Source organism: Trichoplusia ni, unplaced genomic scaffold (genome assembly GCF_003590095.1).
Source record: "Trichoplusia ni isolate ovarian cell line Hi5 unplaced genomic scaffold, tn1 tig00003069, whole genome shotgun sequence".
NCBI classification, from domain to species: domain Eukaryota; kingdom Metazoa; phylum Arthropoda; class Insecta; order Lepidoptera; family Noctuidae; genus Trichoplusia; species Trichoplusia ni.
In genome coordinates this window covers 147789-171272 of record NW_020800322.1, presented here as the reverse complement: position 1 = coordinate 171272, position 23484 = coordinate 147789, and the positions used below count along the sequence as shown (strand labels likewise).

General features: G+C 41.9%; 3 protein-coding genes across 6 annotated transcripts in view; 2 read left to right on the top strand and 1 right to left on the bottom strand.

The window, feature by feature from the left end:
* Positions 1-573: 573 nt before the first annotated feature.
* Positions 574-6503, top strand: LOC113507693 (inter-alpha-trypsin inhibitor heavy chain H4-like). The gene is made up of 11 exons (XM_026890630.1): positions 574-728; positions 904-1050; positions 1309-1494; positions 1824-1911; positions 2087-2167; positions 2454-2507; positions 3064-3156; positions 4257-4349; positions 5052-5248; positions 5754-5893; positions 6000-6503. Exons 1-11 carry the CDS (start codon positions 618-620, stop codon positions 6046-6048), a joined length of 1239 nt encoding a protein of 412 aa, XP_026746431.1. The 5' UTR covers positions 574-617; the 3' UTR covers positions 6049-6503.
* A 767-nt stretch (positions 6504-7270) lies between these two features.
* On the top strand, positions 7271-8844 carry LOC113507694 (transmembrane protein 256 homolog). Of its 2 annotated transcripts, none has more exons than XM_026890631.1 (3): positions 7271-7402; positions 7519-7794; positions 8321-8844. In XM_026890631.1, the coding sequence occupies exons 1-3, from the start codon at positions 7331-7333 to the stop codon at positions 8462-8464; spliced, it is 492 nt and encodes a 163-aa protein (XP_026746432.1). In that variant the 5' UTR covers positions 7271-7330; the 3' UTR covers positions 8465-8844. The 2 variants fall into 2 exon arrangements, with proteins under 2 accessions (XP_026746432.1, XP_026746433.1); XM_026890632.1 differs by having other exon boundaries at positions 7274-7328.
* A 222-nt stretch (positions 8845-9066) lies between these two features.
* The window catches only part of LOC113507692 (E3 ubiquitin-protein ligase TRIP12), a 34898-nt gene continuing 20480 nt past the window's right edge, over positions 9067-23484 (bottom strand). For 2 of the 3 annotated variants that reach the window (XM_026890627.1, XM_026890628.1), the window contains exons 11-38: positions 22526-22716; positions 21838-22026; positions 21030-21178; positions 20659-20794; positions 20257-20421; positions 19852-20026; positions 19263-19487; positions 18844-19022; positions 18427-18630; positions 17982-18117; positions 17593-17683; positions 17265-17455; positions 16878-17118; positions 16358-16550; positions 14902-15080; positions 14351-14558; positions 13905-14002; positions 13515-13649; positions 13145-13269; positions 12537-12689; positions 12079-12290; positions 11909-12000; positions 11139-11832; positions 10865-11053; positions 10540-10708; positions 10338-10454; positions 10077-10256; positions 9067-9987 (exon numbers count right to left, since the gene is read on the bottom strand). In XM_026890627.1, coding sequence (XP_026746428.1) covers positions 9791-9987; positions 10077-10256; positions 10338-10454; positions 10540-10708; positions 10865-11053; positions 11139-11832; positions 11909-12000; positions 12079-12290; positions 12537-12689; positions 13145-13269; positions 13515-13649; positions 13905-14002; positions 14351-14558; positions 14902-15080; positions 16358-16550; positions 16878-17118; positions 17265-17455; positions 17593-17683; positions 17982-18117; positions 18427-18630; positions 18844-19022; positions 19263-19487; positions 19852-20026; positions 20257-20421; positions 20659-20794; positions 21030-21178; positions 21838-22026; positions 22526-22716 — 5213 coding nt within the window. In that variant the 3' untranslated portion in view covers positions 9067-9790. The remainder of the gene's footprint in view (positions 9988-10076; positions 10257-10337; positions 10455-10539; positions 10709-10864; positions 11054-11138; positions 11833-11908; positions 12001-12078; positions 12291-12536; positions 12690-13144; positions 13270-13514; positions 13650-13904; positions 14003-14350; positions 14559-14901; positions 15081-16357; positions 16551-16877; positions 17119-17264; positions 17456-17592; positions 17684-17981; positions 18118-18426; positions 18631-18843; positions 19023-19262; positions 19488-19851; positions 20027-20256; positions 20422-20658; positions 20795-21029; positions 21179-21837; positions 22027-22525; positions 22717-23484) is intronic. The other variant, XM_026890629.1, reaches the window with a different exon arrangement.

Sequence of the window (23484 nt, the reverse complement as noted above, 5' to 3'; positions counted from 1 at the left end):
ATTTGATAAATTAAACGCAAACGCAGTCCTGGATGTGAATCGAACAGACGAGCCCGGGTATAGCAGTCAGAGTCGCTAACCACTAGACCTAGACCTACAGGCCATTTAAAAAATTTACATTCATATAATTAGCCACGAAAAACTTGGAGCCAATCATCATCTTCCTTACTGACGGCGACCCGACCGTCGGCGAGACGAACCCGAAGCGCATCCTGACACGGATCCAGGAAAAGAACTCCGGAGACAACAAGGCTACCATCTTCTCACTCGCTTTCGGTTACGTTCATAAGAATCCAACTGTTTTTTTTAGACACATTTTAAGCTTTTTTCTTTTTGGATTAGTACAGAATCTTCTATCACATGCCTCCTGAGTCTTATAGTAAAATTGCCTCGTCCTCAAAGAAATTGGATTGGAATTTTGAATACCCAAGTTCCATGTCACCTGATAGCTATAAGCAATCATCTTTATCATGTTCTTTTCTGAAAGAAATTGTACTAAAATGTTGAGTACCGAGATGAAGTATGATGACTGAATTAACTGGATGGTGGTGACAACTGACAGGTGAAACGCGGATCGCAAGTTCCTGCGGAAGCTGTCCCTCCGTCACGGCGGTTTCATGCGACACATCTACGAGGCGGCTGACGCGGCGCTGCAGCTACGAGATTTCTATCGACAGATCTCGTCGCCGCTGCTGGCGCATCTCAAATTCTCTTACCCGGCGGCTCAGGTACCTAACATCCAGTCGTCATCGGCATCAACTCTTCACGAAGGGTTTATCCACCTATTGAAAAACTTGAACTGTTCTCGCTCTGAGGCACTAGTAGTCTAGTAAATTAGTAGCATTAAATATAATTCTTCGTATTTGTCGTCTCATATATTTTATTAAATACTGTAACCCACAGGTTAAGGCAGACTCAGTGACGAAACATGAATTCCGCTCTTACTACCGCGGCTCGGAGCTGGTGGTGGCTGGACGCGTCAACGAGGACTCTGTTGAGATTACACCCCTAGTGGGCGCCTTCTGCGGCGTTGATGACGGCTATGGCAGGGTAAGAATATTTTTCAAAATGCTTACTGAATATTGAATAACTTGAAAAAATATAAATACATTTCAAATTGGTTAAAAGTAATGAAAAGAAAATTTACAACAACGAATAAGCTTTGTTGGGGTTCTTAGAGGACCTTTTTTACCCTGATGACATCAATATAAATTACTTAAATTTATATAATTCCTTTATTTCTTTTCTATAAATAAGAAAAATAAATAAACAGGTATTTTCTTGACGAACAGCACGTATTGGTTACAGAAACGCTATGAGGTGAGGCCTAAGGTCCCGGTGGCGGCGCCCCGCGGGGACTACCTGCCGCTGGAGAGGCTCTGGTCGTATCTTACCATCAAACAGCTGCTCGACCAGCAGGAGACCGTCGACAAAGACCGCACAGATGACAAGGAAAATACCCCTGAAAAGAAGGCATTGGCACTCGCTTTGAAGGTATAATACATATTTCAGTGTACTACTCTTATTAGTCAAACTGCTTCTAAAAAGATCGAGCCAGATCGAGGCAGGATAAGAAGCTAAGCTGCTCGCGAGCTAAATTTAAATCGTCGCAAGGTCAGATAGAGCTACTAAAAGCCGTGTTTGGTCTGGAAATTGAAAAAAAAAACTAGCTTTAGACAAGACTTTATAATATTCTACTGATTAGAATATACTGATCGACCGAACTTGAGGTTTTGTTCTGCGATGAAGGTTGGGCAAGTTTATCCAGGGAGACTGGAAACTTCAAAATTACCCTGTATATTTATCTGGTTTATTTTTTACAGTACGAATTCGTGACTCCGCTGACGTCTCTGGTTGTGGTGAAACCTAACGCGACGAGCGCAATTGACGCCGAGTCGGTTGACAAGTCAGGTCAGTGCAACGATTTTTATTTATTTATGTTCAGATATTGTAATCCCAAGCCTTTTTAGAAGTTCGTTATTTTGTATTTTCTTAAACAATCGTTTGTTATTTTAAAACTCTTAAATATAAAACTAACGGCTTTGAAATTTGTCGTTAAGATGCGTGAACTGATGCGTGTTTTCAGGCGGTTCTCCTTATACTGGATTAAGCGCTCACGCCGGATTCGTCGGTGGTGGACTATCTAGTGGATACCTTAGCAGTGCTCGTAAGTAGATTTATATTTGCTTAAAGCTTTATATATTTTTTTAATCACAATTTGATTAATGGTTGGGTTAAAGTCACATTGGCACATTCCTTAAAAAAATACAATGTAACACAAAATAGTTTGGGGTGTATACCTACCACCAGCTCCTCTTAAAACATAAATTGCTACTGTAGGTATGCACGTACGATAAGAAGTAGTAGTAGCCCCCCCCCCCCCTCAAAGCGCAAGTATCTGCAATGATTATCTTAATGAACAATTTAAACTTTGATCTGATTTGTTTGTGCAGCCCTGTCGTTAAGCTTCTCCAAACCGATGGCGGGTTCTTTCGGAAGCGTCAACGGTATGTTCACTTATATATTTCATCAAAACATTTAAAGCATGTATGTCATGATAATTGCACAATGCTATTCAGATTTCGGGTCTTTTTCTAATTCAGGGAGTTTCATCAAAAGATAATATTATTGCATGCATTTCAGCTCATTAAAGTTTCTCTTTCATCATTTTACCACGTACGAATTTATAAACCGAATGATATACTCGCTACAGAAACTTTTTCGTTTAGATAAAACTCACACTTTCATGTTCATACTAGCTGTTGCCCGCGACTTCATCCCTGTGGGTAGAAGATATAAGTTATGATTTATACCTGCCCTGTTTTTTTTCACATTTTCCATTGTATCTTCGCTCCTATTAGTCGCAGCGTGATGGTTTATAGCCTAAAGCCTTCCTCGATGCCATGGTCTATTCAACACAATAAGAATTCTTCAATTTGGACCAGTAGTTCCTGAGATTAGCGGCGTTTAAACAAACAAACAAACTCTTCAGCTTTATATATTAAGTATAGTATTAGTATAGAAGTTTAGATATAGATTTATTCATCTTGCTATGTGTAACAGGCCCGACGGGACCGTTGTTCGCACCATCTGCACAATTCGAGGCGGAACCTGAAGACTATGTTATAGACAATGATCAAGACACTGCAGACTTAGGTATTTTTAGTACCTATCTAATAATTAATTAATTTAATATTTGCTGCAAAAACATTTTTGTGAGATAAAAAAAGTATTTTTTAAACAATTGGTCCAATTATTGCACTTTATCTACTAATTATAATAGTAGTATAATAGCTAAAGAAATGTTGCTGACAATATTTTGACTATTTTCAAACGCCTTAGCAGTCCACGTTTATTCTTCTAGTGATTGATTTTTGCAGATTAGGATGGCTTTCAAATCCCGTTAATAAGTGTTCGAGTTAAATTTGTGTGATGAATAGTTTGAAATCGACTAAATCGATGACCTTTGTGGAATATTTGGGAGGAAGTCGCTGTGTTGTAGGCAGGTTTGACTAGGATGAAGACTAATGTGGTTCGCATGATGCATGCATTCAAATACATGTCATATTTTATAGAGCATCTTTGTCGTTCATTTGTCATACAGATTCATTGTTTGGCGATTTGTTCAAGAGGTTCGTTATTACAATTTATTCATTATACATATCGTCCATTGGGATAAAATTAAGTCAGGTGTTTTATAAATATCCATATGGGTCATTAACAGTTTGTCTCTGGGCGCTGAATATGGGTAGTTTGTCGTATGAGGATTAAGGCTAGTCGGTAGCATACTGTGGTATGTATCGATTATCGTTGTATGTCGTAAAACGCCAGAAGCATAACGGTTTCACACATTTACCTAATATGAGTAGGTAATGCCAAAAGCATGCTACAATAATGTTATAATTCTGGCGCGTCACAACCACCAAATATGTTTCAACACAACAGTAATTTTAATTTTAGAGATGTCAATTGATATTGGAATTCTCTTCCAAAAGGCCCATGAATGATGTTACGCCATATTTGACTTTTGAGGAGTAATGTTTTTGTTTACAAGAGCTGATTTATTTTATGCTGATGTTACGATAATAGTTGCTCATCATATACCGATGTGACACGCTCACCAAATTTGTATCTATTCCGTTAATAGTACTCAAGTTTCTTTGCGATAAAGTTGATCTTGAAGTTGTCATACTGTCAAATGAAGATCAAGAGCAATTCTTAAACTGCGCTAATACATTTTACTGATCATGCATTAGGTGCCAGCGGTCCCTTATATGCTCTACACAGTCCACTTAATGCCGGTTTTGGTATGAGAAAACCAACGACAAGCTACCATAATTTCTTCCTGGGTAAGTACTCCCAATTTATAAGGTTGAATTCGAGTTCTGTACCATTATTAGGAACCACTCGTAAGAATTATTAGTGTAACAGTGGGTAGGTAGTATAGGTTGGCTTGGCTTGGCATTTTATGTGTTAGCATAAAAATGACCGTTTTACGCGAGTAGGTACCTAGTTTTTTAGTAGCATCGATAAAGGCATAAGACAAGTAGGTACCTGAGTAATTCACAAGATCTTATTTATTCAGTGTTGTTGTCTTTTGTGTGTAGTTTTTTTTCGTCAAATACCCTTACGATGCAGAATGTAAAGCATAATTAACATTCCGTGGAAAGTATGAGCATTCCTATTTGAACCAATTGTATTAAATTTTGAAAAAAGAAGTAAAATATTTTTGCAGCAAAATAAACCTATATTTTTTTAATTAAAAATGATATATTATTTTATCAGTATAAATATCAAACAATTTAATCTTCCTCAAAATTCTATCACACAGCATTTGTCAGTGTCAAGTTTCAGTTTTATATAGCGAAGGTATTGCGATTTTTGCAACGATTCAAAAGGCAGCAATTTCGCCAATATTACTTATATTAGAACAGAATTGCCTGGTAAAGTAAAGTTTCGGTAAAATACTATCATGCTTGTGTGACGGGATTTACATATTCAACTAAGACAATTAACTACTATAATATAATGAATATTACTTGTTTTCGTAGACATGAAAGTTTATGAACCTTCGACCCCTGCCCCGCTGTACTCTTTTACTCATCGGCCGCTGAATCTGCTGGACTTTGTTGGTCTGAACAATTACAGCTGGATGGAAACGTTACTGAAAACCGGTGACCAAAGCAAAGACAGTATAAATTTGACTGTTAACAATACCACCCACGTCTTAAAACTGGCAAGAACAGACGTAAGTATATAAAAAGGCTTACTTTTAAATTCAGCTTGAAATTTTATTATGGTTTAGATTACTCGTCCGAGATGAACTGTGGACTGTCACCCCGAGACAGCCGACGGTAGGGCTTAGCTACGGCTACGGTTTGGCTGCGTATCCTCCAAACAAGTCGCGATTGCATAAATCTGCCTAATGCATAGGGTTTTGCTGGCAGAGATTTTCTATGCAATTCGCAATATCACTGGCGCCGCGCGGCGCTGTCTTTTCTGTTGCTAGGGTAGTTTGCGGTATGTATAAATAAATAAAAAAGTACCGTGCCCTATGCAGGTTCTTAGCTTCTTTAGGGAAATTCGTCGAGAAGATGTAAGATAATGACGTGATATTTTGTTTTACCTGTATTAATTTTTTCTGCTCGTAAAGTTATCCGGGGTAGATAAACAAAGACAAGACCACTTTTAGAACTGCTCCTTCTTCGAAATGATTGTTACCTTAAGTTGATTTTAATTCTTGCTTTCTGTAGATTCCGAAAGAATCGGCCGACATGAAATGCGACAAAGCAGTGGGTGGCGGCGAAGGCGTGTGCGTCTACTTAACGCGGTGTGACGCCGCGAGGAACATCACAGCTGAACTGTACACTACGACGTTCTGCGAAGTCAATCAGTACGTTTATTTTGTGGTTTACATACCTACATATCATACAACAAAGTAAACTTTTTCTAAACAATATTTCTGAACATCAAAATTATATTTACTTTATTTGTTACAGATATGCGGGTGTATGTTGTTCGCAGAAGGATGTCGACTTACCACATTGAAATTGTCTGGAATTTGTGTTTCGTTCGTGTATAAATATAGTATAATAGATAGACAATTACGATGGCAACACTTTATAAATCATTCATGATATTGACTTTTTAACTTAAACTTTTTCCCCATAATATCAATTATTCAAATTGATAAGTTGTACCCAACTAGACACGCATGAAGATGTTAGTCTAAAAGATTAATTAGCTTATACCTCTAGCTTAACATTTAGTTCCAATAGCTATCAAAAGTGAGATTTGATATTATTAACTAGGAATGTCTAGGTAGATAAGTAGTAAGAGCAAGTATTGAGTAAACTCAAATAAATGTTGAAAACTTAAGGTGCTAGGTTAATTGAATAGTGCCATTATTAGAATTAAACATGACCTACTGTTGTGAGAAGTACCTAGTTTTCGTTTTTATACAATTGAATCTTAATAAACGTAAGATATTTTTTATTTCTGTCTTTATTTTGTTTTATATTACCTAACCTTACATACATCGAAGTGCCCACCTAGGCACCGACTTTAATAAGTGTTATGTTCTACTTGCCTTGGTTGGTCGTAAATTGATATGTGCAGTATTCTTTTTCACCAATTTTGGCCATGAATGGACGAAAGCAACCTTGATTGAGCACTATTAATTACCTCCTTATAAAAGATGCTGGGAGCGATCACCACGTTTGAGTTGCCCAAAAGCCAAATCGGGCAGTCATTATAATCGTGGTTCAAACGTACAACGGTATTCAAATACACTGCAAAGCGACACAACACAGTTTAGAAATAACTTGGTTTGATCAAAGCGATATCTCACCTACTTCGCTTACTGTTGTTATGTCCAGCGTCGAGTACTAACTGCTTTACATTTGAACGTAGCCACATAAATATAGCCTCTCAGATGAAGAAGACTAGTAGTAAATAACAAACCAATGTCGTAAAGTAATTAGTGCACCATCCCGCTAAAGAACATTTACAACTAACTCCGCTCCATGATCCAAATATTGTTATTATTGAACCCAAACATCAAAAGTAATTGAAACATTAAGGAAACAGCTCATGAAGGCGTCTCAAATGTGTAAATATGACTACTAATAAGAATTGATTCATTTTCTGCCAATATTATTCACGACACACTTAGTCGATTAGTAATAAATAGACTTCAATCTTGACATCACTAAAACTAATCAATAAATGTCAATTTGACAGAAATCTCGACAATATTGGTTGACCTGTCGTTTGTCAACATTGGTTCTGCTGATATTGTCTTTTTTATATTTGAAAAAAAGAACAAGGTATGGTAAACTTGGCCGACGCACTTATGATAAATACGGTGACGGATGGAGCTATGAATTTTTTACGTCATATTGTAAGTTTTTAAAATAACTTTGCAATATTCTTATTCATAGATTCTCCTTATCGTAGAAGGTCAGTGACTTTGCTAAAAATTATCATAATCAAATTGTGAACTGTGTGATATTTCAGGGTATTTTTAAGACTCAGACGGCACCTCAAGCCCCCGCGCCAATAATTATCAAGATGCCGTTGTGGCAACTCGCGCAAGAGGCGGGGCCGTTCGTCCGGCTGGCAGGGCTCAGCGGTGCAGCCGCCGTAGTGCTTGGCGCTATGGGTGCACACCGCAACTTTCCAGAACCAGAAACCAAAGAAGATTTAAAGAAAATATTTGAAACAGCCAATCGATTCCACTTCCTTCACACACTTGCACTTGTCACAGTGCCTCTTTGCCGGAGACCCTATGTTGTAAGTATACTTACGTTTCTAAATTTGGCATTCCTAATAATGTATTCACTAGACAATAACTCTTTTAATGCTTTGAGAGAACAAAGGCTAGATTCAGTACCTACTAATCAGGATGATAAGCATTATCATTATCAAACAAGAATAATAAGGATATCTTTTTTACATAGGTACATAATTATTGTTAAGTGAGGGTTCTTAGATTATTATTAAAATATACACTAGCACATTACAATATTTGAGTGTAGTGTAAATTTCATTTACTTACATGCATAAAAATAAACAACAAGTGTTATTCATTGCATGACAATGAATTCAAATATATATTTTTAATAGCTCCGCTACCGCTACTTTGGAAATTTATGAATTCTAGGATGTTCTTTTGATTTGACATAAATCTGAAGGTGCCTAGCACTTGTAGATATGCCAAGTGCTTGTTTTTTCATCTCTGACCATGCATGTCAAAAGCTGCTAAAATACCAATGTACTTGATACTTTAGTTCTTTCTAATAAGAGTAATGTTTTCCAGGCCGGTGCATTCTTTGTAGCTGGGATGACACTATTTTGTGGTACATGCTATTACCACGCATTCACAGGTGACCGCTGCTTCCGCAGACTTACTCCAATTGGTGGCTCCTGTCTCATCCTTGGTTGGGTCGCAATGGTCTTGTAAACCTTCATGACTAAATATTTACTAGATTTAAACTTTCTCGATAGTTGATCAAGTGTATATTTAGTTTAGGATAATGTATCAGTTAATTGTAATAACTGTTAGCACTTGTTATAATATATGTAGATTATATGTTTAGACTGTTTATTATTTATAATTTCAGTGTTATTTTAAATCTTAAGCACAAGTTGCAAATATTTCTCATAGTGATTTAATAAATACAATTTTGTTAGTCATTGGTAGAATCATTATATTTGTGTAATTAGATCTTTGATAACTAAGGTGATGTTAAATGAATTACATAATCAATTTGAAGAAGTTTCCATTTTGTTGTGGATAGGTGGCAGTCTTTAGTAATATAAAAGTTATTAAATATTCCAAAACGTCTTTTATTTATTATGATCCAGAGACGAGTTACATGTTAAGCAACAAGGACACGCACATTGGTATACAATAAGCTAGTTACTTAGTGTTGAGTTATGAACTTTGATATTTCCGGCAGGTGGAGTGTGAATGTTGGCTGGATGCAATAGTAGTAACCTTGACATCACTTCCTTTATAAGGTATATACATTTAAAGTTAAAGGTGAAAAAGGAAACCCAGTGTTGATCAATATTGTTTACATGGTTTTATTGAAATTGTTACATATTAAATTTTGCACTTTTTCTTTACTCATTTATGATACTTAAAACATACACCGTTTGGTAATAAATGCTATTATAATTTATAGGACACTCAAATAAGTTTTAATGGTCCTTCAAATAGCTTAAATATAAATGATGTGCCAATCTAATCAGAAATAATCAACTGCAGGTGGTATTCGAGAAGTATCTCGCGAATTGAAAACTTATGGGCACTCTCTATCATGTAGGTTTAGCAAACTCGGCAGCATGGATGGTCAGTCCCGTGGCTAGCGGCGCAACACCGACTCGAGCAGTGTTGTCTCCATACAATCAAGCCAACAAAATCCATCCATGATACATATTCACCATATAAGCTTCTATACTGAGAGTCTCTGATGCACAGAGAAAGTAATATACAAAGTTATCACATTAAATTAACACAAAATATAATATAAACATATGTCTGTAATCTAAAAAGAATCCAAAGAAAAACAAAACTATAGAACGCACAGCACTTTAAGTGTCTGTCACATTAAGGTTAATAAAATCACTTTGATTGCACATAAACAGCAGTCGTCCGGAGCGTGCGCACCGTCGTAACACAATTATTATAGGTATCACTAACCGCATTCACACATGTATACAAACAACTCAGGGGTCGATAAGAAATCACAGTAGTGGGGGAGATGGCGACACGACGGGGCGTTCACGACAGGTGGAAGGAGTGCTGGCCCTCGGAGGCGGCCAGCCGCAGCTTGCCGCGCATCACCTCGGCGCTGGTGTAGTCCGGCAGCTTCAGGTAGTTCACGCACGTCATCACCGACGGCAGGTACTCGTCGGGGTCCAGCGACGACTCCAGCGACTTGCGCACCACCGTCAACGGCGGATTCAGCGCCTTGAAACCTGACACCACACCACAAACCAAGTTATTCTAACTAGTACCTCTAATTAAAAAAAGATCAGTCAATAAACAACATTTAACAATAAGTTACCTCCAGTGGGCAACCTCGGGCTTCCGGTCACGAATTGCAAGAATAGACGCTGCTCCTCGCGGTTATATGAGGCTAATATGTCGATGAGCATGCGTATTGCGCGCGACTCGGCGTTGTACCCGTGGTCGGGGCGGATGCACTCGGCGAGCATGCGCGGCTCCCAGCGCTGGTCACGCCCTCCTACACGAACAAAAAAAAACATTAGCACGCATTTACTTACAGAATAAAATAAATATATTTTCATAAAGTTTGGTATCTTACCAGAGGGACTACCACAGAATACTTGTTCCATTTCTTCAGGGTAGAATATTTTAAGGTTGGCTAGTGGGAATACTGATTCGAATCCTTCGCGGAATGCTTCCATTTGTTTGGTCACACCTGTGCAAAGAATTTTCAATTTAGTATAATTTAGTCTGAGAAATGTAGTGTAACATAATAATGAATTTGTTTTTTATTTCCTCACCCTCATAGAGCAGCCAGTGAGTAACGAGATCAATGTAGTTGTGCAGGTTGTGCGCGGTGACGGGCAGGTCGCGGCCGCCGCGTCGCAGCTCCGTGCAGCCGTCGCCCGGCAGGATGAAGTCCAAGCCCAGCTCCTCGATAGGACAGCCATCCAGCTCGAGCCCACTTATCTGTTACATAAAATCGACAAGACGATGAGGCGTGAGATAATGGCTTTATGATAACAATCATAGCACGAACTGTATTTTTAAGTCAAGATATGCATTGTTTACATAATGATACGATTACCATGTTAACATCATAAAAAACAAAAAAACTTATCGTACCAGTTGCGTCTTCTGTTCGGCGCTCTGGCGCGAGTCAAGCGCGATTACGCGTGCGCGCTCGGCCACGCGGCGCAGGCGACACAGAGAGCGCCACAGCTCCGGCGCCACGTGCCGCACGTCACTCAGAGACAACCACTTCTCCTCGCTCACCAGCCAGCGGTACATTGACACCGACAGCGGAATGTCCACCTGAACGTCACGACGACATTGATTAGCCAAGATTGTGCAACATTTACAGACCAATAAATTATAATGAAATGGGCAAAAAACTCACCATCCTAGAATCCATGACAGCTTTAGCCATGAACTTCCCCAGGAATCGGAATTTGGCCTTAGCACGAGATACATGCGAGGCTCTGGCGTTGCGGCCGACAGCCTGCGGGAACAGGCCGCAGGGCCACGACACGTAGGTGGCGTCGGGCGCGGGAGATGGGATGGACGTCTCCTTCTCGAGGTCGGAGGGCTCGGGCGCGCGCTCCTCGTCCAGGTTGAGCGCGTCCCGCACGGAGGACGCGAGCCGCGCCGCCGCGTCCGCCGATCGGTCGGTCACCACCGGCGGCTGGCTCTTCACGATCTCTCCGCCGAAAGACGTGGGCTTCTGTTTAAAGTTCTCACTGCCGTGCCAGAGATCTAGGTCGGCGCGCTGCAGCTCCTGAGATACGAGCGCGTAGAACTCGAGTGTGGGTCCGAGACCGGTTCCCACTTCATTTTCGTATTGGATTTCCAGCAAAGCCTTGGAGTGCGCGAACTCATGCATGACGTGTTCAGCCTGTCTCAGTACATTGTGCCGCTGTACAGTGCGCTTGCGGCGGTCTAGCCGCGGCGCGACGCGCTCGTCAGCCCCGCCGGCGGCGCCGCCTCCGCCGCGCTCGCCGCCTGCTTCCAGAAGGCGTTGCAGCGCGCGGTCGCGGTCAAACGATACTACGTAGAACAATAGGTGTCGGCACTCGAACGGCAATACGAACGGGCTAAAATATTATACAAATATTAATTAAACAGTTAAGAAAACGCAACTTGCCAGGTAAGAGAGGACAGATTACTCACCATGCATAGGCAATTTTCTTCAGCCATGGAGGGAGATTTCCTGTCATTATGACGAGTGGGTCTTGGAGTTGACGGTTGGCTTTAGCGGCGAGCTGAAACACATGACATGATGAGCAAAAGTAGGCACTCGGGAAAGATATAGCCCTGACTGCTGTAGTGAGTGTGCGTACCTTGGCGTTGATGAACTCTGCGTTGGGCACGAGCGGGCGGTGGTCGGGCAGGCAGGCGGCGCGGTACAGCGTGTGCCAGTGGCGGCACAGCGCGTGCAGCGCGCGCAGCAGCCCCAGCGCCGGCAGCGCCGCGTCGCGCAGCTCGCCCTCGCTCAGCGGCGCCGCGCGCAGGATCACCACCAGCGGGGACTCGCGCCGCGGGACCAGGCCCTCTGCACGCACAACACGCACTTGCTTAGTACGACAATAGTGACAAATAACTCAGGCCAACTCAGGTGTGATAAATATCCTTCATAATACTCGTGGTCGCGAGTCGAGACCAAGCCACCGCAGCAGCTTATAATGAAGAAGGTTGGATCCGAAAATGGTGGAAAAGATTGGTAAACCATTGCATTACTTACAAATTGACACTGGTGTATCAAATAAAAAAGTAAATAATTATTCAAGATACAACGTACCATTCCACAAGAGATCAGGTTTACGCCTTGAGGAGAGCTTGGTGGGCTGTCCCTTGCCTTTCCGAGAGGCGGTAGTGTCGGAGCGAGCCTGTTCGCCCGCCTCTACCGCGCGGTAGTAGATCGTGTGAGTTTGCACCCAAATGCCCGCGTTTGCTGTAAATGTTAAGCAAATTTAGAATTTGAGTTTTTGTATGTACCATGGTGCTTGTCCTAAGTCTGGGTGTCTTTGTGCATGTGATTTGAATGTTTGTGAAACCCCCCGCAACACAGGGATTAAATTCCTTAGTGCGGGAGTCGTTTAAAAAAAAATACTTTATCGTCTATTTTAAAAATACGTCTTTGAGTACGACTGCCCAGTCGTACTCAAAGACGTATTTTTAAAATAGACGTATAATTAAGCCCAGTCGCCCGACTGGGCTTTTCTTTGTCATCGTAAAGTGGATCGTACAGACAACATAAGTTTTGGAACTTTACATTGCGAAGTGTCGTAATTTTCAACATAATAAAGATCACTTTCGCACGAATTAAGAGATAATTGAAGTTTTTTATTCTTGACTTATTATCCTTGTATTACGTATAATTATCGCTTGATGTTATATCATCCTTACCGAGAGGTGTCTCAGTGTCGGTGTCGGCGTCGGTCTGCTCGCCGAACTGGCGCACAGCCTGGTACACCGTCATGTTGTACGGAAGCACTGTGTCGCCGATCAGGAACTCCAGTTTGTGGTCAGAACTGTTAAGTAAAAGTTTTTTTCAAACATCGTTTAACACAATTAGATTTAGATCAGAAAATAACTTTAGACAATGAAATTCGATGAGTTACTCTCGCGTTTTCTGTTAACAAAATAGCACCAATATTGCACCTGAATCATAGTTTTAGCGTAATTCTATAATGTTGTTTAGTGTCGGTTTTGTTGACTTATACCGATATGAATACGAGATATTACCTTAATATTTGTTTTGTAATGCGGTACTTACTCAGTAGGGTGGTGTGGCGGCGTGGCGAGCGAATCGTCCACATCATCATCGGAGGCGGCGTCGTCGTCCGAGTGCGGGCCGCCGCCGGATTCGGAGCGCGCGCGCCCGCTCGCGTAGCCACGCTGCGCTAGGTACCTGGTCGACATACGTACTGTATAGTAGCCATGTTATAAGAACAAGTATCGTTGTTCGGGGTTATACGCGAAGCCGTAGCGTGATCAATCGCATTTAAAATCGAGTCCTACAATAACTGTAAAAAGTTTGACACAAGGCTCGATAGATGGATCGAATGTTTGACTGAGAACGTTCTATGCTCTTACAACAATCGTGTCATTTGATTGTACACATTTAATGCAAGTTTATATTTTAATTTAAATTATTTATACATACCTTTCTATGGCTTGAACTAAAGCTAGCGGATCAATCCGCACAACGCCACCCTTCCATTGCTTCAGATTACTGCAAGTCGGGTGACGTTTGAGATCGCACTATAAGTAAAATAACAAAATTATTATGCATGTTCTGTTTTATCAATAGCCCGAAAAAGGTGTTCGTAGCGTATGTTAATACAAAACTTAGGTGCAAATTAAGAACTTGCCATATAGTTGCAAATTCGCCATAATTTATGTTGCTGCGCCATCAAAATTATATTTTGTACATATATTATCTTCATACTTTTCAACTTACTGCAGTATTTTTCTAGATATACGAAAAAGACCTCTCCCAAGGTACATTACATGATCTGCTGTATGACAGTCGTACGTTTTGTCTCTTGATATTAACAAATGTATGCTAGTACCGTATGTATGCATGTGTGGTGGTGAGTATATACTGACCATAAGCTGATGTGTGTTGAAGAACTTGAGCGCGGAGGTGGCGGGGCGCGCGGGCAGGTCGTGCACGCGCACGGGGAACTGCTCGAGGTGCGACACGCAGGCGTTGACCTTGCTCACCAGCGCGCCCAGCGCCGCGCCGCCGTAGCCGCCGCTGCTGCTGCCCGCGCCCACCGCGCCCAGGGACTGCAGCCCGTCGTTCCACTCCGTGCTGATACGATATTGTATTATTAAATATGGAGTGCCAAAGGAAAATAACTTAGAATTGTTAGAAACCCAGCGATTATTGATACAAGATAATATCAAATCAAAATGTTTTCTTGCGATTATCGTGGACCGATGTAATGTCCACCGTGCGCCATAAAATAACTAAGTTTTTTTTTTTTGAGTAAAAGTTGTTCTATTAAATTTATATAAATCTAATCATCGCAAATGAGTTAGTTGACCGTTTAACACCATTAATCTTATCCCCCTATCGGAAAGGACGTGCATCTTATAAAATGTGATCTGATCTGATGTGTGGTTGTGAAAGTTCATATGATAGTGGTACTAACTCAACGGACAGCGGCATGTCGGCGAACACGTGCAGGAAGAGCCGCAGCCTGTCCTCAGCGGCAGCCACGCTGTCGTCGCAGCCCTCGCCGTCGCCGTCGCGCGCCTCGCCCGCCTCGCCCTCCGGCTCCACGCCCGTCAGGAACTGTAGCAGAGCGCCCAGCACTCCCGAGTGGTTCACCTAAACGGAAATCATGTTACAGTATTATCCAACTTATAAACTGATTCGGTGTCCTTCAGACTAGCGACCTATTAATTACGTATTCCTAAAATAGATTTGTATTACTTTTAATTAAATACATAATAACCTGGCGAGATGGGCTACAGTCATATTACAATCAACAAAAGGGTTAAAATTGGTCTAAAATTAAGTAAATTTTAAAATTGGTGTCTGACTGTCATAGTTCTATACTACTCACGCCGAATGATGATCCCTACGACAGTTCGTTAGCGTTTAACATTGTACCTACGTCCTGTCACAACAAATCCTTTAGAGGTCTATTAAAAAATCTAAAAAATCATAGTTGTGTACATTTGTAAATTATAAAAATTAATATTAAGAAATTATTACGTAATGTTCGAAAAAAATTGAAAAAACATCAATGCAAATGTACATCGTACGTTCTGCAAAAGTTACGTCATCAAGCTGTTATCGACTAAGAAGGGACGCATCGACAAACAAAATATCGATAATTTGTTGGAAAATTTTACAAATGCTTTGGGTTTGTATTTTATTTATACCAATCTGAATCTGCTACAGGGTCAAGCGGATCTTCAAAGTCTAAACTGCAGGTATCAGTAACGTTTATTATTAACGGTTGGTCAATGATGTTGTCGTATTGTGCACTTCGATCCCAGTCTTGTAAGCAAATTTTCTTCGTTCTTCGGACCACTTTTTGCCAATCGTCAGCTGTCACTTGAGCGCAAGCTACTTCCAATAAAACCATACTTTTATTTGAAGATAATGGCGGAGTGGTATTACTTTTTTATCTAGTGTTTTATGTCCATCAAAGCGCGTAATCTTCTTTTCAAACTTAATAAATATTGCTTATTATGTTGAATGACCTGGCTACATGACATGACATTTGCCTAAAAAAACAGAATTTATCGAAATTGTTTGAAATTGTTTCGCGACACTAATACCACTGTCAGTTAAAACGTCATAGGGATCAACATTCAGCGTGCGAACTGTACATAATTTATTTCATCCGCTAGCCCGTCCAGCGTCGTGGACTGCGTTAAGTGTCACATTGCTATATAATAGCAGTATAATACACGACCTGTTGCGCGCGCATTTGTCTATGAAAATATAATGTATCTTCACAAAAAAACCTGACTTATAAGTTAGGTATTTTTTAATCAGATGAATAGTTTTTGAGAACACGCAAACTTCTCCCCGTTTTTGTGCCATTTAACACTGAAGTAGTTAATGAGAGCAGCAGTAGTGGCGTGTGGTACCTCGAAGGGCGACACGTCGTGGTGCAGCAGCGTGTCGCGCAGCTGGTGCAGCGCGGCGCGGCGGTGGTGGTGGTGCGGCAGCGCGGCGGCCAGCGCGGCCAGCTGCTCCAGCGCGCCGCCGCACCCGCCCAGCGCGCCCCACTCGCGCTGCACGCGGGACGCCGTCCACTGGATCCACTCGCGGACCTTCTCCCTGCCAAACAACACCACATACGTCGTCAGTGGGACTGCACTATGCTAGCTGCATATTCAAGTCAATCTTAGTTTTTTTTTAGAAACGACTCCCGCAATACGTAATTTAGTCCTTGGATCGCGGGGGGCTTTACAAACATACAAATCACATGCACGTTGAAACTCAAGTCAAGCATTAGAGGATGGTTTGTCTTACGCGGGGATCGAACCCGCGACATGTCGCGCTCAGTGGGTTTGGCGTGATGACAACCACTCGGCTATCCGTGGAGACAAAATCTGTTATTACACATCTACAAAAAACTTAACATCAAAAAAACTGTGTACATACTTGTTCTGCACCGTGAGATTGGCAGATGTGTGTGGTGAGGCAAGGAGGCCAGTATCTTTGTGCGCGTGCGGCGAGCGGCCCCAACGCGATGGGTTCAGTGACGACAAGAATGACGAAGTCTTGGAAGCTCCGCCCACGCGTGTGGCCGAGCGGGCCCCGCCCACACCGGCAGCCGCGCCCACTCCTGCAGCTGCGCCGACCGCGCTTGAGCTGGACCAACGTAGTGCAGCGCTGTGTTCAGCTGTAGATGGAGAATAATCGTTAAAATCAATATATTATTAATGTTTAATTGATATAAACCTTCTAATTCTATGTGATACTTTTTAGTAATGAACACTAAGACTGTATCGTTAGTTCGTTACAACGTGTTACTGTGGCAGTGTTTACCGTGCGGCGAGGCGGCGTGGTGCGCGTGCGCGGCGTGCGCGGGGTGCGCGAGGTGCGCGTGCGGCGGCGCGGGCGCGTGCGCGGGCGCGGGCTCGTCGCGGCGGCGCGCGTGGCGCGTGCCCGCGCCGCCGGACCGCTTCACCGCGCGCTTGCGCTTCAGCATCTCCGCCAGCTGCAGCGGGCTGCCCGACCTGAGCCACAACACAAATATTCACATCTATTTTCGTTGCTTCATACTACTTTTAAAGGCTGGTCCGATAAGTTCTATTGTACAAATATGACGAATCGGCTTAAATATCATTTTTAAATACAATAGAACGGCACATACCTGTGCACGGAAGTAGCGGACATCTGTGCATGTGTGGAAGCCGAGGCTTGTTGTCCGGGCTCGGAGCCGCTACCGTCGCTGCCTGCGGCTGCTGCGATACCAACATTATATATTCATTTCATTCATTCTACAACATGCGTAGTAGACCAATCATACGACCATCAACTGTTTGAGAAGAATGACCAGTACTAGACACAGATGAACCTTTCAATTCCAAACTATAATGGAACTTTTGCAGCAAATTTATGAGAAATTAAAAACCAGTCAAACAACAAAAATATGAAGGTAAATAATCAAATATTTACCTTCATATTTTTTTTTGAGTCCTACTGCTTTTTACACAAATGAACATTAACTGCCTTTTCCACACATAAGTACAAGTAACTTACCCATAGTACTGGCGACGAATGATCCCGAGGCGGAGAACGCCAGTGACAGGTTATTCTGATGTTCCAGTGACGTAGCCGACGTGGACGCGGGCGGGGAAGATCCACCGCTTGAACGGACGCTGCCTCCGCTCGGAGACTAAAAACGTATCGAAACAGTTGAATGAACTTGTTTTGTATTACATATATACATTTACCAAAATCTGTAAGTATTGCTAGATTAATACGGGATAATTTTAATACGTGCTTGAGTTTCTTGTGACGGGAACTTACAATAAATAAATTAATGTTTTCGAGGGGAAACAGTGACAAAAAAAACGAAAAAAAGTCTGGTATTAATTTGTAAAGCGATTGATAATCTGCACATCATTGGTAACCCTAGCAATACTCGAAAATGTGAAGTGGGCGGGCAGCAGTATACTCTAGTACTTTTTGGGTCGGTAAGTACCTTGAGAGGATGATGCCTGGCGGGCTGCGCGGGCGGCACGCGCTCGGCCAGCTGTGCGACCTGGTGCAGCACGCCCTCGCGCCGGAACTGCACGCCCATCTCGTCCGGCAGACGCTGCATCAGGATTTCCGCCAGCTGCAGCGAGCCCACCACGATGCGCAGGTCGCTGGAGGCCATCATGCCGGCAATGTGTGACGAGATCACCTACAAAGAAAAGTCATTGATATGCAAACTTCCCGATTGTTGATTGTGGATCTAGTAGAAAAAATTCACCATTTCTTGGTGACAAATGTTCAAAGCTTGAAATCCCAAATCAACAACTTGTACACCTGTATCATCAACGATACCAACGGATAGCAAATTTGCATAATAAGTTTCATAATTTCGAGTTGTTCTCTGTAAGCTACAGATACAAACCTGCATTTTAAGCACTTGGCGCAGCAGCGGCGCGTCGGCGTAGTAGACGCAGCGCAGGATCGCCTTGAGGGCCTGCGAGCGGACCGCGGGCCCGGCCGAGCTCCAGTACACCTCGTGCAGGACCGCCAGCAGGGCGCGCGCCAGCGACGGGTTTGACCGCACCATCGCTATGCGAGGGTCTGGAATTAACAACGACAAGGTATGTTAGTTTTTATTAAAAAAAAATGTCTTCCGATATTTCTGATAATGTAACTTGATGTTAATAAAAGTCATCGCATGCAATGTAAACAATCACATCAAATTGTGAGAAAACTGGTAAAGGTTCAAACGGGAGCAAGAATGTCAACAATGAAGCAACCCATAGTTATGTAGTTGTTGTTTGTGTTAAGGTGAAGTAAATTGTGTGTGTGTGTACGTACCGGGCGCGGGCGCGTGGTCGGGCGCGTGCGCGTCGGCGGGCGCGGGCGCGGGCGCGACGCGCTGCACGGGGCGCGCGGTGCCGGTGTGGTCGTTGAGCTGCTGCATGGCCGTGAGGTCCACAGTGTACGAGCGGCCCAGTGTCGTCAGGCACACCTCCTCCTCGCCCGCCGCCGCGCCCGCTTCGAGTGCGCGGCTCTCTGCCCAAGAGTACGAACGCCATACACCTATTCAATAACTACGTGTTTTAGATGAACATATTATAATAAGTCTTATTGGCTATAAACACCCAATTCGACGTGAAGATTCCGGACGCCTCGCCGAATGACGATGTTTCACCATGATGCAAATTTCAGGTGTTCCGTCCTAGACCTACATTTGGCGACAAAATTCGAATTCAAGTAAAAGCACATCAATTGAATGGATTCATCTCCATCAAATTATCCATTAAGAATTGTTGCAAAAGAGTTTTCTGAGCTATTTTTACAGTTTTTTAATATTTGGAATAGTCCTACTAACAATATTTTCCTCCTCGAACTCATGTACCACATTTTACAGCCAGTGCCGTATATAGCGTCATACAATACAGACCTCTATCGTCCCGCCACTGCCAGTGCGCCGCGCGGTCGGTGGTGGCCGACCAGGGTCGGTCGAGGTGCGCGTCCACTGCGAAGATGCCGTCAGTAGGCAGGCGCGGCATCAGCTCGCCGATCAGACATGTTATCTCATACAGCTCTTGCGGAAGTCGTGGGATTAGTTCCACTTGCTGGAAAGTTATATTAGAATGTCAGAAGAATGTACAAGTATATTTTTACAATGTTCGATTTGTTGCTTCTTTATAGTGTCACTCCATGTATAAAAATAATTAAAATCTTACTTAATCCTGGCTTGCATAAATCATCAAGGAAAATATTATATACAGTGCAACAATGAACAGAATCGTTTTTTATGTTTGTGATTAGAAGAATTTCATATTACACATGTAACAGCACACACCTCTTGATGAAGGCTGGAGCCTGTGAGCAGACACAGCAGCGTGTCGGCGATGGAGCGCTGATGCAGGGCCAGCGCGAGCTGCGGGCAGGCGGCGCACATCACCCACAGCAGCCGCAGCACCGTGATGAACGTGGCGCCCGATATCAGCGGCGGCTGGACCACCAGCTGTACCACACAATACTCAATGAGGCATAATACATAATATTGTTATTTCGTCTGTACGCCTGTCACGTCCCGAATAGTTTATTCTTTTACCGTCTTGCATTTGAATATTGAGTCTATTTTTTAAACAGCAAATCCTGTATGGGTTATTTAAAACCAGTAGGTTGGCTTTTTAAAACGACCAAGTTAGGCAAGATAAGATAAGAATTATAGACTATAAATTTCTAAAACGATACTCACCAACTGTTGCAGATTAGTGAGCAACTCTGGTGTGGCAATCTCCTGCAGACGAGCTGGGTCGTGTTGGAAGCTGTCTACGAGGCGTGAAAACGCTAAGCACACGCATTCCACTGATTTCTTGTCTTGTTGAGTAAGTCTGGAATATAAGAATATTGTTAAAACAAATACTCAATTAGTGTCAAATTAGATAAACTGTAAAAGAGAAAAAAGTTTCCACAACTCGCGACTAGTTAAGAATATGAGATTAAACCTTAACATTAAGGTTACAAAAAAAAATACAAATCAAATATCAGTTTACTTTCGATGTTTGACTTGTAACTGGTTCAATAATCTCCCTCTATCACCATGAAGTTATGATTATTAGTATTTACCTATTAGCCAGGAGTTGCAGCGAGTCCCTGACGAGGTGGAACTCATCGGGCGTGAGGTTCTGGCAGCAGTTCGCCGTGATGGATAGGGCGGCGCGCTGAGCGTTGATAGAGAAGAAGTCCAGGTACGTCAGACACGCCGACACGCCGCGCTGTGTATATAAACAATTTCGGTATTAAAGGCTTATACAGATGTGGGTTTGCGATACATAAGCAATAGTATTTAATATAATTTTGATGCTAGTGGTCTGCGGGTCTGTAATGTATAGCAATACCAACTCGCCTCATTTAAGCATGTACGAATCAGTAATTTCATAGGAATTCTGTCTGTAATTTCTGTTGCGTTTTACGTGATTATTGCAAATATGACGATAGTAACTATGCACATATTTATCTCTATGTTGTCATCGTTGTTTAATAATGATTAGTCATACAAACAACTTGGAAATGTGACAATGGAAAAATAATTCGCTGCCAAGTGCATACGGAACTATGCAGTAAAATTCCTAGTTATTCCAACTAAAATTACTGAAATGAGCCAGCAGCCAAAATGGCCCCCGCAAACTATTACGTTACGATACATGATATTATTTTAGAAATGCTACAAGTTTATTATCAATCAATATCAGTATAGCAGCCCTATCACCATTATAAGAATTAGTTTACCAGGTAGGAAGGTAGGTTTTGACAGGTCTATTTCAATCAACTCACTTAACGACAATTTTGTGTCAATGTAGCTGAAATATGCAATTCTATAGTTAAAAATGATAGCAGTAGTATTATACATATAAGTATAGTGTAGTGATATTACCGCTTGCAGGATAGCCTTGGAGTGTCTCCGGGACAGCATGTCGAGCGCGGTGAGGCTCTGCTCGGCCACGTCCATGCAGGTGATGGCCTGCAGCTTGTCGAGGAAGGCGGGCACCGCCAGCGCCACGGCGCCGCTGCTGCGCGGCAGCGCCTCCAGCATGTACGTGAGCGCGCGACACGCGTGGTTCATCTGGACGGGGTTACATTATTCGTTTATAGTACTTTAGTACTTATAATATAATTGGAGAGACGGGCTTAGTGGAATGTTTTTCAATTTTATTATATCAAAGCTGACTGTTTGTTAGAACACACTATCTAGATTCTTTACTTTTCATGTAATCATTCCTTTCTTTTAAACCATTTAAACTTAATGTATTTATGATTGACCCATAAGTGCTATCTGAATCCGATTAAAATGACATAGATGCGTACCAATAATTAAGATTACCAAATCGCATATACTACTGAAATATATGAAAAAGACGCTAGATTCCCTGTTATATGTTTGTATACCTTTTTTAAGAAACTAAACAAAAGAAGAATAAATGTCTCTCATTCCACGTGACAAAGACAAAGTTGCCTCGACACCTAAGGCGACATTTTTGATCTTGCATATCAAAAATGTCGCCTCATAGTGAATACAGTATACCTATATATAGTAAATGTAGCATAACGAAAAGTAATCTCACCATATCGAAGTTGTGTTCAGCGGCCAGCAGGTTGACGAGCGCGGGCACGACCTGTCGCACAGGGAAGCCGGCGAGCGTGTCCTCGTTGCCCATCACCAAAAGCTGGCACATCTCGATCACCGCCTGCAGCTGCTGCCCCTCGTCGCCTGTGGCCTGCAGCCCGGCAAGCAGCTGAGCCGCTTTCGAAGCAGCTGCGTTACCAAATAATCAATTAATATTGTACTTTAGATTATACTCAAGGTACGGCCCTCTAAAGTTTTGATGTGTGTTTAACAATTCTAAGCTTTAACATCACGATATTTTGGAAATTTCTTTATCTTTTCAAAATTTGTGCAAGGAAGAGCTATGCAAAGCGATTTGCGAAGTCGAAATCGCGTCCTTATCATATCATTTATTTTGAGTAAAAGTAACTAATAACTTATGAGTAATAGTGTTTATGAACTAAAACTATGTTAGTAGGACGAAAAAACTTTTTCTTTTACATATTCTAATTGGGGACACCAAAAACTGAATAATGTTTAACTTCAATAACTAATGGAGTGGTTAGTAGTGCTATTTGACTGTTTGGTAGTGACAATTACTGAAAAAATTGGTAGTTTATATTTTTAGTTTAAATTGTTACATTCGATAATATTTATAGATACATACTGAAAGCACGCTAGACTGGCTGCGTACACTTGCCGCTAGGTAAATATTTGCGTTATCGCATGTTATTATGAAGTCAATAAACTAGCTTCAGATTAAACTTACATTGTTGTTTTTGTAATATTATTGAGGACTGACAGTTTGTGTTAGGTACGAATGTATAAACAAAATGATATGACAATTTTTGACAATTCCAGGATTAGATAGTTCATAAGGAACTAATATTGTGTTAAAAAAGGAAATTTAAATTAGGTGCAAAGCAATGTGTTTGGCCCTAAAAAATTGTATGGTAGGTATCATGCACTGCCATGGTC